The sequence below is a fragment of the Physella acuta genome, unplaced genomic scaffold, assembly GCF_028476545.2.
Source record: "Physella acuta isolate Inbredline_101_S28 unplaced genomic scaffold, ASM2847654v3 ptg001733l, whole genome shotgun sequence".
Taxonomy (NCBI): Eukaryota; Metazoa; Mollusca; class Gastropoda; family Physidae; genus Physella; species Physella acuta.
Window position 1 is genome coordinate 19566 of NW_026733244.1, and position 17935 is coordinate 37500.

The 17935-nt window shown below is 41.5% G+C and overlaps 1 protein-coding gene and 1 long non-coding RNA gene across 2 annotated transcripts in view; one reads left to right on the plus strand and one right to left on the minus strand.

The window, feature by feature from the left end:
- Positions 1-209: 209 nt before the first annotated feature.
- Positions 210-17935, plus strand: part of LOC131930190 (carbonic anhydrase 14-like) — a 27771-nt gene continuing 10045 nt past the window's right edge. Inside the window, 10 exon segments of the mRNA XM_059286603.1 lie at positions 210-331; positions 5037-5060; positions 6758-6928; positions 7185-7336; positions 7916-8008; positions 9143-9209; positions 13377-13534; positions 14112-14220; positions 17389-17418; positions 17764-17928. Of these exon segments, the coding sequence (XP_059142586.1) occupies positions 271-331; positions 5037-5060; positions 6758-6928; positions 7185-7336; positions 7916-8008; positions 9143-9209; positions 13377-13534; positions 14112-14220; positions 17389-17418; positions 17764-17928 (1030 nt within the window). The 5' untranslated portion in view covers positions 210-270.
- LOC131930191 (uncharacterized) lies at positions 2909-3769 on the minus strand. The gene is made up of 2 exons (XR_009384092.1): positions 3642-3769; positions 2909-3241 (listed from the first exon to the last, which is right to left on the minus strand). It is a non-coding gene; the product is annotated as an uncharacterized LOC131930191 (long non-coding RNA).

Genomic DNA, 17935 nt, shown 5'->3' on the forward strand with positions numbered 1-17935 from the left:
TAGTAATTAAATAACATATCCGCAAGTTAGCGCCAGTCATGTTAGATCTGTGAGAAGAAAAAAATGAATTCTCTGGAAATGTTTGGAGGCCGGAGCGGCCCGCGGTCCGGCTGATATTTCCAACATTTGTATTATGGCCTCCGAATAAAAAATTGCCGGCTTCTATAAAAAGCTGATTTGCACCAGAAAACTTGGTCAATGGTGTAGAGCTTTGCTGGTCCATCGACTTGCCGTCGCCGGGTCTATCTACAGTCACACAATAAGTCGGACATGCTTGTACACATCATACTCTTCGTTACAGCTGTTTTTTTACAGCCAGTCGCTTGCTCAGGTAGGTTAACTGTACAGGTCCCTGCTACAGGTTAACTGTACAGGTAACTGCTACAGGTTAACTGTACAGGTCCCTGCTACAGGTTAACTGTACAGGTAACTGCTACAGGGGTTAACTGTACAGGTAACTGCTACAGGGGTTAACTGTACAGGTACTTGCTACAGGTTAACTGTACAGGTCCCTGCTACAGGGGTTAACTGTACAGGTCCCTGCTACAGGGGTTAACTGTACAGGTCCCTGCTACATGGGTTAACTGTACAGGTCCTTGCTACAGGGGTTAACTGTGCAGGTCCCTGCTACAGGGGTTAACTGTACAGGTCTTTGCTACAGGTTAACTATACAGGTCCCTGCATGCAGATGACTATATCTGAATGGTGTTTTATATATGAATTACATTATTTCTAATTTTTTAAGCTTTCAAAAATCATGATTAGCGGTATTTATTTTTAAATTGAAAATTAGAAAAGTGACAAAAGATTTTTACTGATTAGCTTATCTCAAATAGTTGCTATGATACTGCCTCCCTTTTATAACGAACAAGGTGCATTTTATCAATCTATGCTAATTATAATATTCTAAAACTAATGTCCTTCTGCACGTCCGCAGAATTTGCTTTTTCATTTTTTTATTAGTGTGAGTTGAATTTCTTTTTAAATTACCTCCCCTGACAAATTTATTTAAAATATTTTAATTAATTAGTTTTTTAACCCTACTGTTATTACAATGTATCCAATTTTTCTAGTCATCTAAGCAAAAGTATTATTTGACATTGATCTTTATGTTTTAGCAATGTGCGTTTATTTAATATTTTATTCACGTTATGCGAAAGTGTAAAAACAGTGCCAACTATACAAAACATTTTAATCGTTATATAAATAAACTCTACCCAATCATTTATAATAAGACACTGCGATGCAAGTAAAAAGCACGACATGTGATGTGTTTACTTTTATGGTTCCAAAATCTATAGCGATGACTGACGGACTGACACACTACCAGCAGCGTTATATTATAGATTATATATATATATATATATATATATATATATATATATATATATATATATGTGTGTGTGTGTGTGTGTGTGTGTGTGTGTGTGTCTCTGTGTGTGTATAATGTCGCTTTTTCTGCGCTGATGTAACACCAGTCTAAAAGCCTATTTGTACCACTGTGGCCGAGGAACAAATTGAAATCTGACCGTGTGTGTGTGTATGTGTGTTTCCATTTGAACATGTTGATTTTGGTTAGTAATGTCAAAAATCCATTTAAAACTAAATCCATGTCGATTGTTTTCAATTAACTTCTGTTGCTGAAATCGAAATCTTATTTTATCGGTTCATTTAAACCAAAGCATAAACCCAGCATAGCAGAGTAATTACGTCCTCTGTAACTTGAGTACCGTTACAGCTAGGTTGATAAAATTTCATATATAAGTATTATATCAAATTTGTAGTTCTGTTTCAACTTTTCAGGGATTTCCGATAACCGCAAGTGGAACTTGTTCTATTTTGAGTTTTTCAAAAGCCTATAACTTGAGTTCTGTTTCGGATAGATCAATGAAATTTCACAATATAAGTATAAGATCTAATTCTCTACCTTCTGTCAAGATTTGAGTAATTTCCATTTACCGGAAGTACTAACTTACGCTTTTTTCCGATTTCTAAAAAAAACGCATGTAAATTTATAAAGTACTAATAATATTCCGCAATATAACACACATTTTATTTGGCGCTCACTTGGTGTGCAATCCTTTTTGCAACGAGATTTTATTCTATTTTAAAAAGTTTAAGTATTTAAAATTGATTAAAAATCATGTCTATATCCCGAGTTGCCATCCCCTGTTGTTTCATATAAGAATATTCGAGAAAGTTTAAGGGAGGTCACTCCCGGTTTACTTTCCTTCTTTGAATAAAATTTAGTTTATACACTTATACCACCATATTATTTTCAACAAAAGTCCGTATCTTTAAGTTCTCCATATATCGCTGAACAGACTGACGAGGTTGCCAAAAATATTGCGGACAGAGAGAGAGAGAGGAGTGCGCACATGGGCTTTTATGTATTAGGATTCGAGAAAGTTTAGGGGAGATTACTCCCGGTTTAGTTTACTTGCAACTAGATCCCATCAAATGTAACATAGCAGTAGGGCTAGTGGCGTGCACTATAGAGGAATCGAACCTATTGTCCGTAGGTGTGTTATTAATAGTGTGCGAAATTACTTGAGATTAGGGGGGGGGGGGGAAGGCGAGAGATCCCTGTGGGTGGGGAGATGGGAGATCCCTGTGGGTGGGGGAGATGGGAGATCCCTGTGGATGGGGGAGAGTCATCCCAACAGTTCATCACACGATCCCTGGTGTCATACCTAATCCTGTTATATCCCATTTTTTCTTGAATTTAGGTATCTTTTACGATTGTAGGAAAAAAAGTCACAGGAAAAAAAACACAGGAAAAAAAAACACAGAAAAAAAGTCACTGGAAAAAAAGTCACAGGAAAAAAAGTCACAGGAAAAAAAGTCACAAATATTTTTTTTTTTTTTTTTTTTTTTTTTTTTTTTTATTTATTTATTTTTGTTAATATCACATCAAGTCTGTTTATTTGTATCAGTGAGTCTAGCTGTCATACTGTTAAATTTCTCTGATAACCATCACCTGCTTTCAAGCAAACAAATACAACAACATAAAAAAGGGATAAAACAACCATCTTGACAGCGCATGCAGGTGTCACATAACTCTGCTGCATCTCTTTGTCCATGATCTTGTTTTTTTGGCTGCTGTAGTTTAACCTTATCAAAGTTCATGTCCGACTGAGTTTGTGTGCTTTCATATTCTGGATGTTGTGATACAGGGATGAGCATGCTGTTTTCTAAAGTATCTTTAGAAACTGGTGGTGGAACTGGGCTCTCCATGATTCTTTCTGTTTACAGTAGCAGTAAGAGATGCATGATGTATAGTATACCTAAAGTTGGGCTATAATCAGTACCTTGTAAGGTTTACAGAAAGTTTCTTTAAAACAATTACAATTGCTAGGTGATAATCACGATTGGTAATTTTAAATGACTGGTTGATAAAAATGCAACTTTTCACTGTTAGTGTTAGGATTCCACTTTCATAAGAAAAAATTTAGACCAGAAGTAAGAGCAAATTTCAAACAAATTTTCTTTTTTAATGACTTGGAAAAAACCTGAACTATTTTAATTGGAATGTGGCTTTTCACAATTTCCAGAGCTATAACAAAATTCCTATAGTCAAATTTCTGTATATATCCTGCCACATCCTATGCTACATTTCAACATTAAAAGTGGATACATACTTCTGCTGTAGGAAGGTGATGAACAGCACAGCCGGTCTTCAGCTAGTTGTTACATTACATGAGAGTCAATGAATATGTGAAGCCTCTGCACCATTCATAGTCTAAAAGCTTCAGTCTTATTTCATTCAATAGCTGAGCATCAATAAAAGGGCTAAGGTTAAGGATGGTTCCTTATACAGTAAATAATGTATATCTCTAAGTCAGAGTGAAATCGGAACATTCTCACAGCATTTCAAAAACATGCTACTTGTAGTTGTAAAGATTAGATCTAGAAAAAAGTCACAAATATATATTTGCATGATATTTGTTAATACCTTTATGTATTAAATATTTAGAGAGTGCAAATTAACTTAGGATTAATTTAATGTAATGTAATGTGTGTAGGCTGTATACGCATAGGAATTTTTATAATTCATCTAAAAATATTTATTATGAAGTATGTAGATTGTAATTATTTTAAACTTAAGATTAGTAGCATTTAATAGAATCCTCCAAAGTCCACTTTTTTCATCGTGTTTTTTTCTAAAATACCAATATTAAATTACCATGAAGTGGTAAGTTCATCTGACTTGCTGCCCTCAACTCATGGCAACAATAGTTATGTTTAGTTCAACCACCTTTACTGCCCACATTTATCACGCTCATTACATAACAAAACTTAGGATCAAAACAGAAAGCCGACAAGGTTCAAAGGCTGTCATTGACGCATAACGTCAACAACACAAAATATGTTCGGACAAAGCCTACTGGGGAGAGGCCGACCAGAGAATAGCCTACGGCAAAATGTGCCTAAATTTCTTTTATAATTAACTTTTCTACCGCGTATTTAACTAAATACGTAACAAATGATGAGATTGTTGTGTTAATTATCTTAGAGTATTTTTACTTACAATTGTTATAAATCATAATGCTTTTAAAGTCTATAAATAAGTTATGCTATAAAAAAATGCAACCCACAACAATAAACATACACAATTTTACAATGTTTATCAAATTAATAATACTATTTCTCAAAAGATTTTTGTGACTTTTTTTCTGTGACTTTATTTCTGTGCATTTTTTTCCGATAAAATTTTTCCACTGTGACTTTTTTTCTGTGACTTTTTTTCCTAGCAAAAACTGTGACTTTTTTTCTGTGTTTTTTTTTTCCTGTGACTTTTTTTCCGTTCACCATCTTTTACATGGCGAATTTAATATCTAATTTGTTTAAAAATGATATATTTTTACGTTGTCTTCTTAAACTAATGTATCTGGAAAAAATGAACAAAATTACTACGTTAGTGTTGTGTCAAAATGGAATTATGACATCTGCCTCAAAACCACCGAGGGACAGAAGAACAAACATTACTAACAAAATACTCAATTTAAAACGTGAACAACTTTTCTTTCTTCCAGACTGGAGTTATAATGGCGAAGAAGGTAAGCGATCCCCCCTCTTACATGTGTTCCACTGGTCAGTGTGTATGTTCCCCAGGTGTGTCCCACTGGTCAGTGTGTATGTTCCCCAAGTGTGTCCCACTGGTCAGTGTGTATGTTCCCCAGGTGTGTCCCACTGGTCAGTGTGTATGTTCCCCAAGTGTGTCCCACTGGTCAGTGTGTATGTTCCCCAGGTGTGTCCCACTGGTCAGTGTGTATGTTCCCCAGGTGTGTCCCACAGGTCAGTGTGTATGTTCCCCAGGTGTGTCACACTGGTCAGTGTGTTTGTTCCCCAGGTGTGTCCCACTGGTCAGTGTATGTTCCCTAGATGTGTCTTACTGGTCAGTGTATGTTCCCCAGGTGTGTCCCACTGTTCAGTGTGTATGTTCCCCAGGTGTGTCCCACTGATCAGTGTGTATGTTCCCCAGGTGTGTCCCACTGGTCAGTGTGTAAGTTCCCCAGGTGTGTCCCACTGGTCAGTGTGTATGTTCCCCAGGTGTGTCTCACTGGTCAGTGTGTATGTTCCCCAGGTGTGTCCCACTGGTCAGTGTGTATGTTCCCCAGGTGTGACCCACTGGTCAGTGTATGTTCCCCATGTGTGTCCCACTGGTCAGTGTGTATGTTCCCCAGGTGTGACCCACTGGTCAGTGTATGTTCCCCATGTGTGTCCCACTGGTCAGTGTATGTTCCCCAGGTGTGACCCACTGGTCAGTGTATGTTCCCCATGTGTGTCGCACTGGTCAGTGTGTATGTTCCCCAGGTGTGACCCACTGGTCAGTGTATGTTCCCCATGTGTGTTCTACTGGTCAGTGTGTATATTCCCCATGTGTGTCCCACTGGTCAGTGTGTATGTTCCCCAGGTGTGTCCCACTGGTCAGTGTGTATGTTCCCCAGGTGTGTCCCACTGGACAGTGTGTATGTTCCCCAGGTGTGTCCCACAGGTCAGTGTGTATGTTCCCCAGGTGTGTCACACTGGTCAGTGTGTATGTTCCCCAGATGTGTCCCACTGGTCAGTGTGTATGTTCCCCAGGTGTGTCCCACTGGTCAGTGTGTATGTTACCCAGGTGTGTCCCACTGGTCAGTGTGTATGTTCCCCAGGTGTGACCCACTGGTCAGTGTATGTTCCCCATGTGTGTCCCACTGGTCAGTGTATGTTCCCCAGGTGTGACCCACTGGTCAGTGTATGTTCCCCATGTGTGTCCCACTGGTCAGTGTGTATGTTCCCCAGGTGTGACCCACTGGTCAGTGTATGTTCCCCATGTGTGTCCCACTGGTCAGTGTATGTTCCCCATGTGTGTTCTACTGGTCAGTGTGTATATTCCCCATGTGTGTCCCACTGGTCAGTGTGTATGTTCCCCAGGTGTGTCCCACTGGTCAGTGTGTATGTTCCCCAGGTGTGTCCCACTGGACAGTGTGTATGTTCCCCAGGTGTGTCCCACAGGTCAGTGTGTATGTTCCCCAGGTGTGTCACACTGGTCAGTGTGTATGTTCCCCAGATGTGTCCCACTGGTCAGTGTGTATGTTCCCCAGGTGTGTCCCACTGGTCAGTGTGTATGTTACCCAGGTGTGTCCCACTGGTCAGTGTGTATGTTACCCAGGTGTGTCCCACTGGTCAGTGTGTATGTTACCCAGGTGTGTCCCACTGGTCAGTGTGTATGTTCCCCAGGTGTGTCCCACTGGTCAGTGTGTATGTTCCCCAGGTGTGTCCCACTGGTCAGACTTGTTCCAGAAGTGCGCCCTGACCCACCAATCACCAATCAACATCTACGAGGGTGACGTCGTGGTTGACCCAGCCCTGGGGGAGGTGCTCTTTGAGAACTACGACACAGCTGACGGCTTGGCCATGGCCTTGATCAACAATGGTCACACCGGTGAGTCACTGCTCTACCCCAGCCTTAAAAAGGTGATCTTGCAGGTCAAGTAAGTTAGTATTTGAAACGTGTAAACTTGTTATTTGAGAAGACTAAATTACGTTTGGGTTTTATGCCGTGTGACGACAAGATATAGTGGGTGGGGTTGGGGTGGGGGTCAATGGTTAAAAATTATATCAATTATGATCAAGCCCTTAATCACGTTTCTGCCAGTATTTGTGTTCAACCTTTATTTCAATCTTCTCGCTACTGCCAGCCGCGGTCTCAATAGCTGGAGCACGTGATGTTGCCATCTCAGGCGGTGACCTTCCGCACAAGTTCAAGGCCAATCAGCTGCACTTCCATTGGGGGTCCCATTCAAGCGAGGGGTCAGAACACCAGATCAGCTCTCAAACTTTTCCAATGGAGGTCAGAGGTCACGCCCTGAAAGCGGGAGCTAGTTGATTATATTAATTTAATTAGCGAGTCTCAAGGCGCTCCATTTTTGTTTACAAATATGTGTGGACTATGAAGGTGTTGCATGAAGGTGTTGTATGAAGGTGTTGTATGAAGGTGTCGTATGAAGGTGTTGTATGAAGGTGTTGTATGAAGGTGTCGTATGAAGGTGTTGTATGAAGGTGTTGTATGAAGGTGTCGTATGAAGGTGTCGTATGAAGGTGTTGTATGAAGGTGTTGTATGAAGGTGTTGTATGAAGGTGTCGTATGAATGTGTCGTATGAAGGTGTTGTATGAAGGTGTCGTATGAAGGTGTTGTATGAAGGTGTTGTATGAATGTGTCGTATGGGTGTCTCCTTTTTGTGTCATGGTGTTCCAGCAAGTGTACCTCCTCCTTCCATAAAAAAATCTGAAAGAAACCCTTTGGACCTCTGTGTGTATCCTATGAGTGTGCCTTGATGAATGCGCTCTGTTGGTGTATCAAATTTGTATGCAATTATTTATTATTATGATAACAAATATTCATGTGACTTTCATCCCGTGCGGTAACAGCTCCACATCGTCCACTACAACACCAAGTACCCGGACTTTGCTGCTGCCCTGTCTCAAGGTGACGGCTTGGCTGTTCTAGGTTTTGTCTTCAAGGTGACTAGCAACACTTTCTTCAACTTTATCAACACTTTGTTCAACTGTATCAACACTTTTTACTTTCTCGTATATACGAAGTATAGAGAAAGTATTGTAATCGTGCAAAAAAAAAAATCGAGATTTTTAAAAATCTCGACGTTTTTCACCTCACTGATACGGAAAAACATAATTTTGCAATCTTGTCCGTATGTCTGTGTGTGTATGTGTGTGTGTCTGTGTGTCTGTGTGTAAACACGAAAACTTGAATACCGTTACAGCTAGGTTGAGGAAATTTCATATATAAGTATTTTATGAAAATCGTAGATTCTAATCAACTTTTGATCAATTTCCGATAACCGGAAGTGGAACTTTTTCTACTTTGAATTTTTCAAAAGCCTATAACTTGAGTACTATGTCCGTATGTCTGTGTGTGTATGTGTGTGTGTCTGTGTGTCTGTGTGTAAACACGAAAACTTGAGTACCGTTACAGCTAGGTTGATGAAATTTCATATATATGTATTTTATGAAAATCGTAGATCCTAATCAACTTTTGATCGATTTCCGATAATCGGAAGTGGAACTTTTTCTACTTTGAATTTTTCAAAAGCCTATAACTTAAGTACTATTTCAGATAGATAAATAAAATTTCAAATGTAAGTAAAAGATCTAATCCTCTACCTTCTGTCAAATTTTGAGTAATTTCCGTTGACCGGAAATACTAATTTACGCAATTTCCGATTTCTCAAAAACGCATGTAAATTTATAAAGTACTAATAATATTGCGCACTATTATGCACATTTTGTTTTGGCGTTCGCTTGGTGCGCAATTCATTTTTCTACTAGATTTTATTCTATTTTTAAAAGTTTAAGTAAACAAAAACCATGTCTATATTCCGAGTTGCCATCCCACGTAGTGTTATATTAGAATATTCGAGAAAGTTTAGGGGAGATCACTTCCGGTTTATTTAACTTTATCACCACTTTCTTCAATTTTATCATCATCACTTTGTTCAATTTTATCAACACTTTGTTCAACTTTATCACCACTTTGTTCAACTTTATCAGTTACCGTATAACTTATCCTGTTTCTGAACACGACCTTGACCTTCTGAACATGACCTTGCCCTTCTGAACATGACCTTGCCCTTGCAGATCTCTAAGACCGACAACCCGGCCCTCTCACAGATCGTCTCAAGTCTGGCCAGCATCAGGAGTGTCGGTACGTCTGCTTACGTCTTACGTCCATCTACCGTCTGCTTCAGTCTTACGTCCATCTACCGTCTGCTTCAGTCTTACGTCCATCTACCGTCTGCTTCAGTCTTACGTCCATCTACCGTCTGCTTACGTCCATCTACCGTCTGCTTCAGTCTTACGTCCATCTACCGTCTGCTTCAGTCTTACGTCCATCTACCGTCTGCTTCAGTCTTACGTCCATCTACCGTCTGCTTCAGTCTTACGTCCATCTACCGTCTGCTTCAGTCTTACGTCCATCTACCGTCTGCTTCAGTCTTACGTCCATCTACCGTCTGCTTCAGTCTTACGTCCATCTACCGTCTGCTTCAGTCTTACGTCCATCTACCGTCTGCTTCAGTCTTACGTCCATCTACCGTCTGCTTCAGTCTTACGTCCATCTACCGTCTGCTTCAGTCTTACGTCCATCTACCGTCTGCTTCAGTCTTACGTCCATCTACCGTCTGCTTCAGTCTTACGTCCATCTACCGTCTGCTTCAGTCTTACGTCCATCTACCGTCTGCTTCAGTCTTACGTCCATCTACCGTCTGCTTCAGTCTTACGTCCATCTACCGTCTGCTTCAGTCTTACGTCCATCTACCGTCTGCTTCAGTCTTACGTCCATCTACCGTCTGCTTCAGTCTTACGTCCATCTACCGTCTGCTTCAGTCTTACGTCCATCTACCGTCTGCTTCAGTCTTACGCCCATCTACCGTCTGCTTCAGTCTTACGTCCATCTACCGTCTGCTTCAGTCTTACGTCCATCTACCGTCTGCTTCAGTCTTACGTCCATCTACCGTCTGCTTCAGTCTTACGTCCATCTACCGTCTGCTTCAGTCTTACGTCCATCTACCGTCTGCTTCAGTCTTACGTCCATCTACCGTCTGCTTCAGTCTTACGTCCATCTACCGTCTGCTTCAGTCTTACGTCCATCTACCGTCTGCTTCAGTCTTACGTCCATCTACCGTCTGCTTCAGTCTTACGTCCATCTACCGTCTGCTTCAGTCTTACGTCCATCTACCGTCTGCTTCAGTCTTACGTCCATCTACCGTCTGCTTCAGTCTTACGTCCATCTACCGTCTGCTTCAGTCTTACCTCCATCTACCGTCTGCTTCAGTCTTACGTCCATCTACCGTCTGCTTCAGTCTTACGTCCATCTACCGTCTGCTTCAGTCTTACGTCCATCTACCGTCTGCTTCAGTCTTACGTCCATCTACCGTCTGCTTCAGTCTTACGTCCATCTACCGTCTGCTTCAGTCTTACGTCCATCTACCGTCTGCTTCAGTCTTACGTCCATCTACCGTCTGCTTCAGTCTTACGTCCATCTACCGTCTGCTTCAGTCTTACGTCCATCTACCGTCTGCTTCAGTCTTACGTCCATCTACCGTCTGCTTCAGTCTTACGTCCATCTACCGTCTGCTTCAGTCTTACGTCCATCTACCGTCTGCTTCAGTCTTACCTCCATCTACCGTCTGCTTCAGTCTTACGTCCATCTACCGTCTGCTTCAGTCTTACGTCCATCTACCGTCTGCTTCAGTCTTACGTCCATCTACCGTCTGCTTCAGTCTTACGTCCATCTACCGTCTGCTTCAGTCTTACGTCCATCTACCGTCTGCTTCAGTCTTACGTCCATCTACCGTCTGCTTACGTCTTACCTCCATCTACCGTCTGCTTCAGTCTTACGTCCATCTACCGTCTGCTTCAGTCTTACGTCCATCTACCGTCTGCTTCAGTCTTACGTCCATCTACCGTCTGCTTCAGTCTTACGTCCATCTACCGTCTGCTTCAGTCTTACGTCCATCTACCGTCTGCTTCAGTCTTACGTCCATCTACCGTCTGCTTCAGTCTTACGTCCATCTACCGTCTGCTTCAGTCTTACGTCCATCTACCGTCTGCTTCAGTCTGACGTCCATCTACCGTCTGCTTCAGTCTTACGTCCATCTACCGTCTGCTTCAGTCTTACGTCCATCTACCGTCTGCTTCAGTCTTACGTCCATCTACCGTCTGCTTACGTCCATCTACCGTCTGCTTCAGTCTTACGTCCATCTACCGTCTGCTTCAGTCTTACGTCCATCTACCGTCTGCTTCAGTCTTACGTCCATCTACCGTCTGCTTCAGTCTTACGTCCATCTACCGTCTGCTTCAGTCTTACGTCCATCTACCGTCTGCTTCAGTCTTACGTCCATCTACCGTCTGCTTCAGTCTTACGTCCATCTACCGTCTGCTTACGTCTTACGTCCATTTACCGTCTGCTTCAGTCTTACGTCTATCTACCGTCTGCTTACGTCCATCTACCGTCTGCTTCAGTCTTACGTCCATCTACCGTCTGCTTACGTCTTACGTCCATTTACCGTCTGCTTCAGTCTTACGTCCATCTACCTCTGCTTCAGTCTTACGTCCATCTACCGTCTGCTTCAGTCTTACGTCCATCTACCGTCTGCTTCAGTCTTACGTCCATCTACCGTCTGCTTCAGTCTTACGTCCATCTACCGTCTGCTTCAGTCTTACGTCCATCTACCGTCTGCTTACGTCCATCTACCGTCTGCTTCAGTCTTACGTCCATCTACCGTCTGCTTACGTCTTACGTCATTTACCGTCTGCTTCAGTCTTACGTCCATCTACCTCTGCTTACGTCCATCTACCGTCTGCTTCAGTCTTACGTCCATCTACCGTCTGCTTCAGTCTTACGTCCATCTACCGTCTGTTTCAGTCTGACGTCCATCTACCTTCTGCTTACGTCCATCTACCGTCTGCTTCAGTCTTACGTCCATCTACCGTCTGCTTACGTCCATCTACCGTCTGCTTCAGTCTTACGTCCATCTACCGTCTGCTTCAGTCTTACGTCCATCTACCGTCTGCTTCAGTCTTACGTCCATCTATCATCTGCTTACGTCCATCTACTTTCTGCTTACGTCCATCTACCGTCTGCTTACGTCCATCTACCGTCTGCTTCAGTCTTACGTCCATCTACCGTCTGCTTCAGTCTTACGTCCATCTACCGTCTGCTTCAGTCTTACGTCCATCTACCGTCTGCTTACGTCTTACGTCCATTTACCGTCTGCTTCAGTCTTACGTCCATCTACCTCTGCTTCAGTCTTACGTCCATCTACCGTCTGCTTCAGTCTTACGTCCATCTACCGTCTGCTTCAGTCTTACGTCCATCTACCGTCTGCTTCAGTCTTACGTCCATCTACCGTCTGCTTCAGTCTTACGTCCATCTACCGTCTGCTTACGTCCATCTACCGTCTGCTTCAGTCTTACGTCCATCTACCGTCTGCTTACGTCCATCTACCGTCTGCTTCAGTCTTACGTCCATCTACCGTCTGCTTCAGTCTTACGTCCATCTACCGTCTGTTTCAGTCTGACGTCCATCTACCTTCTGCTTACGTCCATCTACCGTCTGCTTCAGTCTTACGTCCATCTACCGTCTGCTTACGTCCATCTACCGTCTGCTTCAGTCTTACGTCCATCTACCGTCTGCTTCAGTCTTACGTCCATCTACCGTCTGCTTCAGTCTTACGTCCATCTATCATCTGCTTACGTCCATCTACTTTCTGCTTACGTCCATCTACCGTCTGCTTACGTCCATCTACCGTCTGCTTACGTCCATCTACCGTCTGCTTACATCCATCTACCGTCTGCTTACGTCCATCTATCGTCTGCTTACGTCCATCTACCGTCTGCTTACGTCCATCTACCGTCTGCTTACGTCCATCTATCGTCTGCTTACGTCCATCTACCGTCTGCTTACGTCCATATACCGTCTGCTTACGTCCATCTACCGTCTGCTTACGTCCATATACCGTCTGCTTACGTCCATCTACCGTCTGCTTACGTCCATCTACCGTCTGCTTACGTCCATCTACCGTCTGCAACCCTAATCTTGACCTCGATCAACATCTTCACTTTCACCTTGACCTGCAACTTGACCCTGACCTTTACCTTAATATTTCCTTAAATCTAAACCATAACTTGTTTAATCAAAATAAATCAACCACGTTTAAAGTAGAACACAGAAAGGTTCCCATGTTATCATCTATAATACATTCTAGAACATTTTTTACTTGCTTATATTAACAATATATTCTAGGATATTTTTCACTTATTTATATCAACTCTATATTCTAGAACATTTTTTGTTTTATTAAATCAACAGACACTGCTGTAGATTTTAAACCATTTGCCATTAAAACGATACTTCCGGAATCGTTCCACCAGTTTTATCGATACTCTGGCAGTCTCACAACTCCCCCGTGTGACGAGTCTGTCACGTGGACTGTCTACAAGGAGCCAATCAACATCTCTGAAGCCCAAGTAAGCGTGGGCTAATTTCTATTAATAACTTTCACTTTAGAAAATGGGAAGTATTTATATTGTTTCCAGTTGAGGAAATAAAACAAAGTGCATATTGACGAAATTGCTTATTCAGGCCAGCGATAGCAGTAATACACAACACGAGGATTTCATCTTACATCCGGTCACTTTACTCAGCCTCTAGTTATAAGGACACTCATTTTTTAGAATTTTAAAGAGAGGTTTATTTTTATAACAAGCTTTAATTTAACTCACTTCCTCTGTCTGTCGTCAGTCTGTCTAGATCGAAACGCCAGAGCGAAATTGCAGGCACTTTTAACTGACAGATACGTTTTTTTGTTGGCACGTGGGTCAAGACATGAAGACAATGCAACATGACATCCCCCGTAGTGTTATCTAAAAATATTCGAGAAAGATTAGGGGGCATCACTCCCGGTTTATTTTATTAAATAATTTGAACAGATTGTATTAATATTGTAATTAATTTTTGACGCATTATATCTTACTGAGAGTTAGGGTCAGGGTTATCGTTTGGTTAAGAGTAAATCTGACGCTTCTGTCTTCCATATCAAACCAGATCACAGAGTTCCGCACCCTCCAGGACCACACCCACTCCCCCATCAACCTCAACGCCCGCCCAGTCCAGCCACTCAATGACCGGGTGGTGAAAGCCAACTTCGACCCAAGTAAGTAAGACACCTCACTTAACACCTCACTTAGCACCTCACTTAACACCTCACTTAACACCTCACTTAACACCTCACTTAACACCTCACTTAACACCTCACTTAACACCTCACTTAACACCTCACTTAACACCTCACTTAACACCTCACTTAACACCTCACTTAACACCTCACTTAACACCTCACTTAACACCTCACTTAACACCCTGCTTAACACCTCACTTAACACCTCACTTAACACCTCACTTAACACCTCACTTAACACCTCACTTAACACCTCACTTAACACCTCACTTAACACCTCACTTAACACCTCACTTAACACCTCACTTAACACCTCACTTAACACCTCACTTAACACCTCACTTAACACCTCACTTAACACCTCACTTAACACCTCACTTAACACCTCACTTAACACCTCACTTAACACCTCACTTAACGCCCTGCTTAACACCTCACTTAACACCTCACTTAACACCTCACTTAACGCCCTGCTTAACACCTCACTTAACACCTCACTTAACACCTCACTTAACACCTCACTTAACACCTCACTTAACACCTCACTTAACACCTCACTTAACACCTCACTTAACACCTCACTTAACACCTCACTTAACACCTCACTTAACACCTCACTTAACACCTCACTTAACACCTCACTTAACACCTCACTTAACACCTCACTTAACACCTCACTTAACACCTCACTTAACACCTCACTTAACGCCTCACTTAACACCTCACTTAACACCTCACTTAACACCTCACTTAACACCTCACTTAACACCTCACTTAACACCTCACTTAACATCTCACTTAACACCTCACTTAACATCTCACTTAACACCTCACTTAACACCTCACTTAACACCTCACTTAACACCTCACTTAACGCCCTGCTTAACACCTCACTTAACACCTCACTTAACACCTCACTTAACACCTCACTTAACACCTCACTTAACACCTCACTTAACATCTCACTTAACACCTCACTTAACACCTCACTTAACACCTCACTTAACACCTCACTTAACGCCCTGCTTAACACCTCACTTAACACCTCACTTAACACCTCACTTAACGCCCTGCTTAACACCTCACTTAACACCTCACTTAACACCTCACTTAACACCTCACTTAACACCTCACTTAACACCTCACTTAACACCTCACTTAACACCTCACTTAACACCTCACTTAACACCTCACTTAACACCTCACTTAACACCTCACTTAACACCTCACTTAACACCTCACTTAACACCTCACTTAACACCTCACTTAACACCTCACTTAACACCTCACTTAACACCTCACTTAACGCCTCACTTAACACCTCACTTAACACCTCACTTAACACCTCACTTAACACCTCACTTAACACCTCACTTAACACCTCACTTAACACCTCACTTAACACCTCACTTAACACCTCACTTAACACCTCACTTAACACCTCACTTAACATCTCACTTAACACCTCACTTAACACCTCACTTAACATCTCACTTAACACCTCACTTAACACCTCACTTAACACCTCACTTAACACCTCACTTAACACCTCACTTAACACCTCACTTAACACCTCACTTAACACCTCACTTAACACCTCACTTAACACCTCACTTAACGCCCTGCTTAACACCTCACTTAACACCTCACTTAACACCTCACTTAACACCTCACTTAACACCTCACTTAACACCTCACTTAACACCTCACTTAACACCTCACTTAACACCCCACCCTAAGTAATAGCATCGACTTTTTATAGTTTTCTAAATACCCGTACATTTATGTTAGAGTAGAGTGTACAACTCGGTACGTAGCGTATATAAAATGGTTTATATGCCTGTTTTAAGTTTGGAATGTCGTTAAATTTTTTTTAATGTTCATAATTTATCGACCCAGTCTTTTGCTCGGCAGATAAAAGATAGAACATATTTAGTGACAATTCTACGGTGAACGAGAAAAAAGTCACAGGAAAAAAAAATAGAAAAAAAGTCACAGGAAAAAAAATAGAAAAAAAGTCAGTTTTTGCTAGGAAAAAAAGTCATAGAAAAAAGTCACAAAAGAAAATTTTATTCGGAAAAAAAGTCACAGAAATAAAGTCACAGAAAAAGTCACAAAAATTTTATAATGAATATTTTGATTTTAATTGTTGAGAATTGTAAAATTTTGGGTGTGTATTGATGTGGGGTTTTTTAGTAGCATATTTATAAACGATAAAATCATTATGGTTTAAAATAACACTAATAAGTAAAAATACTGTAACCTAATTTACACAGCAACCACAAATTTTGTAATGAATTTAGTTAAATACGCTCTAGAAATGTTAATTATAAACGAAATTTAGGCACATCATTGTGTTTTGCCTGCTTTTTTTAAATTTGTTTTTTTGCCGTTCTTTGGTCGATTTCTCCTCAGTTGGCCATGTCCGTCCATATTGTGTGTTGTTGACGTTTTATGTCAATGGCAGCCTTTGTACCTTGTCGGCTTTCTGTTTTGATCCTTTCCTTTGTTATGTAATGAGCGTGATGAATGTGGGCAGTACAGGTGGTTGACCTATTGTCGCAATGAGTTGAGGGCAGCAAGTCAGATTTGCAACGTCTTTATGCCATTTCGCGCTAATTTTAAGTTAGTATTTAACAAATACCATGAAAAGGAGAAGGCTGGAACATTTTATTAAATTCTATTAAATATTATATGTATAAAGAAATTAAAAGGTAAATACTGCACACTAAATATTTACGTTTGTTATAAATATCACTATACGTATACAACCTACACATATTTCATTATATTTAATTAATCTAAGTAGATTTGCACTTTATAAATATTTAATACATAAAAGTATTAACACATTCCATGTAAATATATATTTGTGACTGGTTTTCCTGTGCCTTTTTCCTGTGACTTTTTTTCCTGTGACTTTTTTTCTGTGTTTCTTTTTCCTGCGTTTTTTTCCTGTGACTTTTTTCTGTGTTTCTTTTTCCTGTGTTTTTTTTTTCCTGTGACTTTTTTCTGTGTTTCTTTTTCCTGTGTTTTTTTTTTCCTGTGACTTTTTTCCTACAATCAATTCTATCATACCCCGCCCGGCTGATCCACAAACTAAGAACATTTGAGTTAGCTAACATGAACATTTTCTTCCTGCAGATGTGCATTGGGGTTACTATCATGGCGAAAGTAAGTATTAAATCTATGTGTTGGTGTAATGGTTGTTCTGGTACGGTGTTAGCAAAGGCGTGTACAGGTTTTAGGTCTAGGGGGAGCTGTGAGTCGAGAAAAAGGCAAAACTGAATGTGGTAGGTAAAATATTTTTAATTATTATTTTTAATCGATTTACGCCCCTGGCTACCCCGTGAGCGATATGGTGCATTCGTTCACTAAACCGAATACAGGGCATCAGCCGGCGCCCCGACAGGGTGCTATTTGGCGCCCCAGGCCTTCCTTACTCTCCTTGCTCCCCCCTACCACAACACAACACTACCACAACCTGACTCAAAAGACACGTGACTCCCGTATCTCTAGGCACCCACTGGCGTGAGACGTTCTCAAACTGCGGTGCCTACAGCCAGTCCCCCATCAACATTGAGGTCTTCTACACCGTGGAGGAACCCCTGCCTGTCATGGTCTACAAGAACTACGAGACCTCGGCCGGCGTGCTCATGAAGCTCAAGAACAGTGGACATGCAGGTTAGTA